Source organism: Mya arenaria, chromosome 9 (assembly GCF_026914265.1).
Source record: "Mya arenaria isolate MELC-2E11 chromosome 9, ASM2691426v1".
Classification (NCBI taxonomy): domain Eukaryota; kingdom Metazoa; phylum Mollusca; class Bivalvia; order Myida; family Myidae; genus Mya; species Mya arenaria.
The window spans coordinates 56,799,939-56,811,176 of record NC_069130.1 but is presented as its reverse complement, the minus strand read 5'-3'; the positions used below and the strand labels follow the sequence as shown (position 1 = coordinate 56,811,176).

General features: G+C 36.9%; 1 protein-coding gene across 3 annotated transcripts in view; it reads left to right on the top strand.

Moving 5' to 3' along the window:
• Positions 1–11,238, top strand: part of LOC128246881 (arf-GAP with coiled-coil, ANK repeat and PH domain-containing protein 2-like) — a 51,943-nt gene that overhangs the window by 2,249 nt on the left and 38,456 nt on the right. For 2 of the 3 annotated variants that reach the window (XM_052965410.1, XM_052965409.1), the window contains exons 3-9: positions 83–141; positions 1,274–1,334; positions 2,697–2,714; positions 5,036–5,089; positions 5,740–5,798; positions 6,152–6,257; positions 8,971–9,048. In XM_052965410.1, coding sequence (XP_052821370.1) covers positions 83–141; positions 1,274–1,334; positions 2,697–2,714; positions 5,036–5,089; positions 5,740–5,798; positions 6,152–6,257; positions 8,971–9,048 — 435 coding nt within the window. The remainder of the gene's footprint in view (positions 1–82; positions 142–1,273; positions 1,335–2,696; positions 2,715–5,035; positions 5,090–5,739; positions 5,799–6,151; positions 6,258–8,970; positions 9,049–11,238) is intronic. The other variant, XM_052965411.1, reaches the window with a different exon arrangement.

Genomic DNA, 11,238 nt, shown 5'->3' with positions numbered 1-11,238 from the left:
TCCACACAAAGACTGCATTACCGTATCTCAACAGATTTTCCATATTATAAGACTTGTGAAAAGGGCATTGTTTATATTTCAGGTGGTTCGTCTCTGCACAACTATGTGTGACGCAGGAAAGTCTTTCAACAATGCCGGACAGTAAGACTTTAAATGTTATTATCAGTGTCAATGCGATTGTTTATAAAACAATATGTGAGGTCACATGAAGTTATTAAACTGATATTGCCAGAGAGAAATATTATAAGCACTACCTTTGTTTTAATCAGCAGTATACAGCGTAAATATTGAACTCACTGTATATCTTCCTTTTATTCTTTTGTTACTATATTATTTTTGCCTTTAACAAATTATTGACCTAAACAATTCATTGTGTTTTTATAAACCAAATGACAGAAATATGTGCTGTAACGTGTGCTGTTCATGAAATTCTCAAGGTTTACAAGAAGACAAGAAGTGTGTGTTGTGTGTCGGTACTCGATTTGTTCCTTTAATAAAATATTCAATCGATAACATTCATTGTTTACTCAAATATACGCACCTACTCAGTGTTTTCACAGTTTGCAAATTTTTAATTGGTATTCAATGACTTTACCTATCTATATCTTTGATCTGTGTGCATCTTCTTTTATGACCTTAATTTTTAATTAAATCGATAATTGACATATGGGTATATGCACTAATTGACATGCCGTACCACTATAGCTAGTGTCATAAACCGTGTGACATAGAAGATGGAAATCACATGCTCAGCGCGTGGAAACAATGCAGATGATTTGGGTCGATCGCAGTTTTGTAATATTTTTTTTCAAAAATATAAAACCACGAATTCTATTACCCCAGAAAATGTAAACTTTCGGAAAACCACAAAATTTCATACCAACGAATATAAATGATTATCTTTTGTTTTGGTTTCGGTTGCATCAACTGCATTGACAATCGTTGTGCATACAATAACTTAATTATTTATTATTCAGAACTTTGTGTTGTTACTTGGGGACTTATTTCTGGGCATATTGCCTCAGTCGGGTTCAATCTTGGGGTAAATCTCCTCAATAAATCCAGAGTTATGCCCCATTTACATTCAAATGCAGCTGGCTTACTTATTGTAAAAGGGTATGATAATCAGACATAGTTTTCATTTTACTACAAAGTTTGCTACTTTAACATTAAAATTGGTATTATAATTGGTTTGACTATGATGGTAACATCAAATAGGTGACACATTCAATTCCACGGAATTCTAGTTATTACATTGTTTTACTTTTTTCAGCGGGTTCATCACAGGAGTGAAGGACTTGTCTGCATACTTCAAGGATGATTCAATGACTACTGTAAGTATCATTATTTAATTTTCATTCAATTTTAATAGCGCGTCTGATTTCGAATTCTGATTGATATGTTATGTTGCTGTCTGCGTGCAAAAACTTAAATCTGAGCAACAACTCGAACAAACATATAGAAATGAAACTTGGTACACATGTACCCAAAGATAATACACACATGTGAAACAAGGCCCACAACTCTGTCTTTAAATACTGTTGAGTTATGTCCTTCGTTGGCATTCGCTCAGAGGCACTTTCGTGAGGACAGTTATACATGTACATTGTATATTCTTTTAATGCTTGAAAGTTTGCTAAATCTTCAAAGTTAATAAGTTTTTACTCATCTCTCAGTTATATATATATATATATATATATATATATATATATATATATATATATAATAATAATGATCACATGCTATACCTTAGTTCTGGTTTTAGCCATCACATATTTTTCTGTACTACACATGTATAATTCAACATTGCTTTATTTCTATTGGTTAAAAATGGATCACTGTGCATGTTTGTAAACAAATTAATTGGCAAAAGTTATTGCTTAATTGGCAGTATTGTAGGTAATCATATGTTTATTTCTCTTTTTGTATTTATGATGAAGTTTTATTTGAATACAGTAGTTCATTTTCCATCTAGATCTTAAGAGGAAAGAGTACTATTTCGTCTTGATTTCTTGAAAAACATTTTTAAAGACGGGCATAACATGTTTTGAAACAGAAATTAATGTCATGCACAAATCTCAAATTATGCCATCATCTTACCAGATATGATGTCACAATTTAAAAGAAAGCAAATTTGGTTTACAGTAAAGTCTTTTTGTTGTTACTCTTATTTGATATCATCTTAGTATGCATTCTTCTGAAAAATAAATACAAACAATCAAATGTGTCTGTGGTTTAAAATAATTCCGAGTACTACATTTCTGCAATGCATGTAGCACATTGCTTGATGGTATTTGGCTCATCATTAGTGCAGGTGTAATAGGTTGCTCGTTTTTGCTATTGTTTAACTGGAAAAGCAAGTGATTAAAAGAAACTGACACTCTTCATCATATAATTCACGTATCTATTCAACTCACCCTGGAAATATGTTAGTAAGCGAGCCTTTGTCACGGGTTTTCATATAATACACAATTTAATGCAACGAGTTCAGGAAATATGTCAGTAAGTAAGCCTTTGGCAAGCTTATCAACATATTTCTTGACTCGTTGAATAAAATTGTGTAATATATAACGACTCTTGACAGATATATACATATATATATGCTGTCTTCATTATGCTGTTCTTATGCATGTAACATAGTTCCAAGTTTTGTCTTATAATCTAAGATCACTATTCTTATGTTATATCTCTTCAAGGAGAACAGCAAAATTGCAGTAAGTAATTGGACAAGTTTCAGGTTATTTAATTCATTATATTCCCTTGACCATATATATTTTTGTCACATGGAATGTATGTAGTCTGTCTTAACTTTACACTTAAAAAAGTGCACATTTTTTGTTAAGTGTACATTGAATTTGAAACCTATAATGTATTTATATATTACATGTAAACCCTTTTATTTTATGTGCATAAAAAGATAAATTTATTATTATGTAATATCATTTTTTTATATTTTTTTTGCACTTTTAAATTATGCTGATTTTGCCCTTAATGTTTAATGATAAACAACTTATTGTTTTCATATGGTGGCTGTTGGTGTTATGAAAAGAAATATTAACAGTCCTACAGACTTTTGAATTTCTATGCATGTTGGATGGTCATGAAGTCAGTAACATTGTACATGTATCTTTCCAGTAAGAAGTGATTATTCCTGTTATGATACTCACTTGTTCCTTTTGTCTGCATGGAATGGAATAGCGAATGACTGACTTTTAACTTCTTTCATTCTTTAACATACATGTGCACTAAACATTATTACGTTTCTAATGCATCGTCAATGGTGAAAGTGGGATCTAACCAGTCATCAAATTAGACTTTTGGATGAACAAGCCTTAATTCTCATATGACTAATTGGCATAAAAAAAAATGTAAGAAGCTCTTCTAAATGAATTCAGAATTTGAACAAGCCGTAGACTGTAAATATGGTCATAAGTTTGTATATTAATGATATTTTCTTAGAATTATTGTTTGGTCAGGTCAACTTATCAGAATAGCATACCATATCAAGCAGTTGGAAGTATGTAAATATTGCACAATTCTAAAAATGTGCAAAGCAGTATTTGCTATTACAGTTCATGATTAGATATCCACTTATTGCACAATTTTTCACATTTCTTTTTTAAATATAGTCCTACCAACATAATGATGTTTTGTAAGCAGTTCATTTTCACACATTGTTCATGCAGTTTATCATTTTGTCTTGTTCAATTGAAGCCTCTTGATAGTTGGCATCTTGATGATGTTCATGGTGACCCTTTACTTATTTCCTTACAACTATGGAGATATACAGTGATAAGCTTTCCTTAAGTGCTACTTAAAAGTAATTAACACTTTTTAAGAGTTTGTATAAGATTTCCAATGACCATATCTTATAAGTTGGGTAATTTGAAGTATATTCTCCTTAAACATAATTTCAACCACTTGGCTACTTAAACATAAGATTTCTATAATTTGTACATGTTCGTGTTTGGATTTGTACGATTAATAGCTTAAAATTATGTCTCAACCCATGCTATTTAGGGGGAGACATATTGTTTTTAGTGGATGTGTCCTTCTGTCATGAAACTTGGGTCAAATGTTAACCACATCGATACGACATGCAGAACTCACATTCAAGGCGCTGGCTTAGGGTCAAGCCCAAAGTTCAAGGTCAAAGGGTTCGAGCCATGTTTTTTGTGGCCGCTCCGTATCACTGAAACCCTGTAAAGGAATTTCATGAAACTCATGTCAAATGTTCATCACATGGAGATGATTTGCAGAACCCACATTACATGTGCACTGGGTCAAGGTCACAGTTCAAGGTCGAAGGTGTGAGTCATAGATTTCATGTCCGCTCCTTATCTCCTATACCCCTTGAAGGATTTTCATGAAACATTTTGTAAAATGTGAACCACATTTACACACCATGCAGAACCCACACTCCAGGCATGCCTGTTTAAGATCACAGTCTCAATTGAAGGGCAAATGTTTGAGACATAGGTTTTATGTAAGCCCCATATCTCCTAAACCCCTTGAAGGATTTTCATGAAATGTGGATAAAGTGTTAATCAATTTTACACAAAAAGCAAAACTCACACTCCAGGTCATTTGTCACAGATGAGGGTCAAAGGTTTGAGCCATAGATTTCATGTAAGCTCCATATCTCCTAAACCTTCTGGAAGGATTTTCATGAAACTTGGGGTCAATGTTCACTTCATGGACAGAATACCTATTATTCATTCCATATCTTCCAAAGTCAAATTATCATAGAACAGAAAAAGACAAGCATTGTGCGGGATAAATTTGTTTATGCTCCCCAAAACAACTGTCTAATTATTGTGTACAACATAATTATGTTCCAAGTGTGGTCCAACAATTTTCCGGTTATGATTATTGAATAATTCTCATTAACATCTTATATTTGATTATTATTATTTTGTTGTGGTATTTTGGTGTTGTACATGCATGGGGCTTTTACATAAAAGTTGCTTCATGTGTGTAGCATTTAAATACATGTAAGAACTATGATCTTTTCATAAACTACTTGTTCTTCCAGAGCTGCCTGGGACAGTTTTGCCAGACCATGTCTGAGATGTTCAAGTATTTTAACGTAAGTGTGGTGGAAATGGAATGTAATGTGCAAAACTGATTCTGAATCTCGTTCACATGTTTATAAACACTTGTTAGTTATTCTAGTGTTAGGAGTTTTTCCCATTTTATTCTCACCATTATTCTGCTGCGTATTCAGGGGCATAGCAAGGCTTTACTGAATGTTACGCACGAAAGGGGGAGGGTGTGGGGGAATATCCCTGTAGCCGGGGGACGATGGGGGGGGGTTTGGGGGGCCTCCACAGGGAAAAATAGAAAATGGAACTAACGTGTTGAGCTCTGAGGTGCATTTGGAGGGATTTATAGGTGCCAGGCCGCCGACTTTGTAGTAAACAAGTGGTTGAGTTAGGCTCAGTAAGCTATCTAGCACAGAGAAGCAATGCTTACTTTAGCTGATCTTCCTTTTATTCTGATATCAATTTTTAGCTTAGCCCTTGACTTTGATGCCATTTTTGGCCATATTATTTTTTTCATTTTTCAAATTCATGTTATGCACATGCGTAAGTGTGTAACGCTGGCTACACCCCTGGTATCAATCCTCTTGTTTTATCTATAGTTTAATAACATACAGTGCTGTGTGTAAATTACACCATAAATACCAACATTTACATGTTTAATATGTTGTAATTAACATTATAATTTATTTTACAGGTTTTGATGGATCAGGCCCAAAGATCTGTGTGCAAAAACCTCAACACTTTTATCAAAACGTAAATATTTTTGTGTATAGATTATTTCCATCACATTGCCAAAGATCATCTTGCAAAGTTCAATTAAAGTTAAGTTTCACTGCATATTCTCACAATATAATCATTATCTTTGTCTACTGGTTATGATGCATACATCCCACCAAAGTGGCTGTGAGTTTGAGGCCGGCAAAAGATAATTTCTCAAGCTCGTGGTGTCTCGAAATAGCCACAAGAACTGGTACATGTATATGCCCATGAAACTGACCATACAAGTGTATATGTGTTCAGCCTTATTTACATTCCAGATATCATGAATGTTTTACTGTTTCTACGAAATATAAAAGCTCTCTTGAAGGTCCTGTATTATATTTCAGTGAAATAAAGAAGGTGAAGGACACACGCAAACACTTTGAGAAGATCAGTGACGATATGGACAGTGCATGTTCCCGCAACTCACAGGCTCCGAGGAGTAAACCACAGGTACTTGTATGATAGTAAACCACAGGTACTTGTAGGCTAGTAAACCACAGGTACTTGTAGGCCAGTAGACCACAGCTACATGTAGGCTAGTAGACCACAGGTACTTGTAGGATAGTAAACCACAGGTACTTGTAGGATAGTAAACCACAGGTACTTGTAGGATAGTAGACTACAGGTACTTGTAGAATAGTAGACCACAGGTACTTGTAGGCTAGTAAATCACAGGTACTTGTAGGCTAGTAGACCACAGGTACTTGAAGGCTAGTAAACCACAGGTACATGTAGGCTAGAAGACCACAGGTACTTGAAGACTAGTAGACCACATGTACTTGTAGGCTAGTAAATCACAGGTACTTGTAGGCTAGTAGACCACAGGTACTTGTAGGCTAGTAGACCACAGGTACTAAAATGTACTAAGGCTAGTAAACCACAGGTACTTGTAGGCTAATAAAACCACAAATCCTTGTAGGCTTGTAGACCACAGGTACTTGTATGATAGTAAACCACAGGTACTTGAAGGCTAGTAAACCACAGGTACTTGTAGGATAGTAGACCACAGCTACATGTAGGCTAATAGACCACAGGTACTTGTAGGCTAGTAGACCATAGGTACTTGTAGGCTAATAAACCACAGGTACTTGTAGGATAGTAGACCACACATACTTGTAGGCTAGTAAACCACAGGTACATGTAGGATAGAAGACCACAGGTACTTGAAGGCTAGTAGACCACAGGTACTTGTAGGCTAGTAAATCACAGGTACTTGTAGGCTAGTAGACCACAGGTACTTGTAGGCTAGTAGACCACAGGTACTTGTAGGCTAGTAGACCACAGTTACTTGAAGGCTAGTAAACCACAGGTACTTATAGGCTAGTAGACCACAGGAACTTGAAGGCTAGTAGACCACAGGTACTTGTAGGCTAGTAAACCACAAGTACTTGAAGGCTAGTAGACCACAGGTACTTGTAGGCTAGTAAACCACAGGTACCTGTATGCTAGTAAATCACAGGTACTTGTAGGCTAGTAGACCACAAGTACTTGTAGGCTAGTAGACCACAGGTACTTGTAGGATAGTAAATCACAGGTACTTGTAGGCTAGTAGACCACAGGTACTTGTAGGCTAGTAAACCACAGGATCTTGTAAAATGGTAAACCACAGGTACTTGTAGGATAGGAGACCACAGGTACTTGTAGGCTAGTAAATCACAGGTACTTGTAGGATAGTAGACCACGGGTACTTGTAGGCTAGTAAATCACAGGTACTTGTAGGATAGGAGACCACAGGTACTTGTAGGCTAGTAAATCACAGGTACTTGTAGGCTAGTAGATGACAGGTACTTGTAGGATAGTCGACCACATGTACTTGTAGGCTAGTAAATCACAGGTACTTGTAGGATAGTAGACCACAGGTACTTTTAGGCTAGTAGATGACAGGTACTTGTAGGATAGTAAACCACAGATACTTGTAGGCTAATAGACCACAGGTACTTACAGGTACTAAGGCTAGTAAACCACAGGTACTTTTAGGCTAATAAAAACACAGATCCTCGTAGGCTAGTAGACCACAGATACTTGTAGGCTAGTAAACCACAGGTACTTGTAGGCTAGTAGACCACAGGTACTTGTAGGCTAGTAAACCGCAGATACTTGTAGGCTAGAAGACCTCAGGTACTTGTAGGCTAATAAACCACAGATACTTGTAGGCTAGAAGACCTCAGGTACTTGTAGGCTAGTAGACCACAGGTACTTGTAGGCTAGTTAACCACAGGTACTTGAAGGCTAGTAAACCACAGGTACTTGTAGGCTAGTAAACCACAGGTACTTGTAGGCTAGTACTTGAAGGCTAGTAAACCACAGGTACTTGTAGGCTAGTAAACCACAGGTACTTGTAGGCTAGTAAACCACAGGTACTTGAAGGCTGGTAAACCACAGGCACTTGTAGGCTAGTTAACCACAGGTACTTGTAGGCTACTAGGCTAGTAGACCACAGGTACTTGTAGGCTAGTAGACCACAGGTACTTGTAGGCTAGTAGACCACAGATACTTAAAGGCTTGTAAACCACAGGTACTTGAAGGCTAGTAGACCACATGTACTTGAAGGCTAGTCAACCACAGGTACTTGAAGGCTAATAGACCACAGGTACTTGTAGGCTTGTAAACCACAGGAACTTGAAGGCTAGTAAACCACAGGTACTTGAAGGCTAGTAAACCACACGAATTTGAAGGCTAGTAAACCACAGGTACTTGAAGGATAGTTAACCGCAGCTACTTGAAGGCTAGTAACCCCACAGGTACTTGTAGGATAGATAACTAGCTAGTAAAATACAGGTATTTGTAGGCTAGTAGACTGCAGGTTCTTGTAGTAATATAGATCACAGGTACTTGAAGGCTAGTAAACCAAGGATACCTGAAGGCCAGTTAAGCACAGGTACTTGTAGCCTTGTAAACCACAGGAACTTTACTGATAGTTAACCGCAGAACCTTGAAGGCTTGTTGACCACTAAATTTATATCACCTTGATTATGATATACATTAATTGAATTATGCAGTATCATAGAGCAAGTATCACTTTTGATAGATGAAGCTGTCTAAAATGTTTCTTAAAGATCAAAAACATGAATGGCATGTATTTTTGCATAGAATTACATAAGCTTTGCTATTTATACTACAAACTTCCCTGATTCATTTATCGCACAACTTTCATTTTCTGCAGGAGTGTGAAGATGCTCATAACCTGATGATGGCCAACAAGTCATGCTTCGCTCATACCTCGCTGGATTATGTCTACCAGGTAACTGTTGTGTGTTTCATGCTTTGCTTCTATCACGCTGGATAATGTATTTGAAGGTAACTGTTGTCTGTTTTATGCTTTGCTACTACCACCCTGGAAAAGATCTTCAATTTATCTGTTATCCGTTTCATGCTTTGCTTCTACCACCCTGGATAAGGTCTTCAAGGTAACTGTTGTCTGTTTCATTCTTGGCTTACACCTCGCTGGAATATGTCAACCAGGAAACTCTTGTCTGTGTCATGCCTTGCTTCTTCCACAATGGATTATATCTTCCTGGTAACTGTTGTCTATTTCATGCTTGGCTCACACCTCGCTGGAATATCTTTACCACATAACTGTTGTCTGTTATGGTTGCTTGTCCCTTGCTGGAATATGTCAACCAGGTTACTGTTGTGTATTTAATGCTACACTCACATCTTGCTGGAATATGTCTACCAGGTAACTGTTGTCTGTTCCATGCTTCACTCATACCTCACTGGATTATATCTTTCAGGTAACTGTTGTCTGTTTCATGCTTTTCTTGCAACTCGCTGGATTAAATCTACCAGGTAAATGTTGTCTGTATCATGCTTTGCTCACACATTGCTGGAATATGTCTACCAGGTAACTGTTGTCTGTTTATGCTCACACCTTGCGGGAATATGTCTACCACTGTTTTCTGTTTATGCTCACACCTTGAGGGAATATGTCTACCAGGTAACTGTTGTCTGTTTATGCTCACACATTGCTGGAATATGTCTACCACTGTTGTCTGTTTATGCTCGCACCTTGCGGGAATATGTCTACCAGGTAACTGTTGTCTGTTTCTTGTTTAGTTCTTATCTTGCTTCATTATGGCTGCCAGGAAATTGTTGTCTGTATAATGCTTGGCTTACACCTGGCTTGATCATGTCTACTAGGTAATTGTTGTCTGTTTCATGCTTGGCTCACACCTCACTTGATAATGCCTACCAGGTAACTATTGTTTGTTTCTTGCTGCGCTCACACCACACTTGATAATGTCTACCAGATAACTGATGTCTATAGCATGCTTGGCTTACACCTGGCTTGATAATGTAAACCAGGTATCTGTAGTCTGTATCATACTGTTGTCCATTTCATGCATAGCTTGATCACACCAAGAATTGATTATGTCTAACTGATCACTGTTCTCTGTTTCATGTTGCGATTACACCTCCATCGAGGTAACTGTTGTCTGTTTCATGCTTCGCTTACACCTCCATCGAGGTAACTGTTGTCTGTTTCATGCTTAGCTTGCTCACATCTTGAAGGATTATGTCTACGTGGTAAACGATGTCTGTTTCATGCTTGGCTCACTCACATCTTGAAAGATTATGTCTAGCAGGTTACTGTTGTCTGTTTAATGCTTTGCTTACACATCACTTTATTATGTCTGCCATGTCACTAATAGTCATCATAATGATCCTGTAAAGCCAGGAAATTGTTAAACAAATATCCAAAAGATCAAAGCTGGTTGAATTTTTGTAAAACCAGATCTTGCTTATGTCAAAGGCCTTTTTTGGTAATGCAAACGCCCCATTTGTGGGTGGAGAACTGTCAACTGTTTCTCTTACATTTAAAAAATGCAATCTGTGAATGTAAGGGTTAGTTTTTAAAGACATAACACACTGAAATTGGTATTTCTAGTGCAAACTGTGTCTACTGTAGTTTTAACTGCTAGATGCACAAGCTCCATGATTACAATTGTGGCACCCTTCATAATGCCCTGATCAGGTTTTTGAATTGCTAAACATATTTGAAAAACTTTACTATTGATTACATTTATCCATTGCCAAGTAAAATGTGGAAGTGAGCCCTATTCCTAGGGTTTTAGCTAAAGGGTTACGGAACGGTTCTGCACGAAGGCCTTTTTTAGTAGCACTCTTCTGCCCTCAAGGAAACCTGCATGGGTACCCTTCTGTCTTGATAGAATTAAATGCTCAAGACTGTTAGATATTTTGTTTGTATTGTCTAAAACTTATAATTAAATCATAATACACACTTTACATATCTGGCAGTTGAAACCTAATATTACTTCAATTAAACACAATTCCAAACATTTTCTGTAATATTGAAAATGTTCAAGTTCTTCATAGCCAGATTCAATGTGCCCTTCTTACTCTTAGCACCCTGTCCTTTTTCTGCAGCACCCTGTCCCTTTTCTGCAGCACCCTGTCCTTTTTCTGCAGC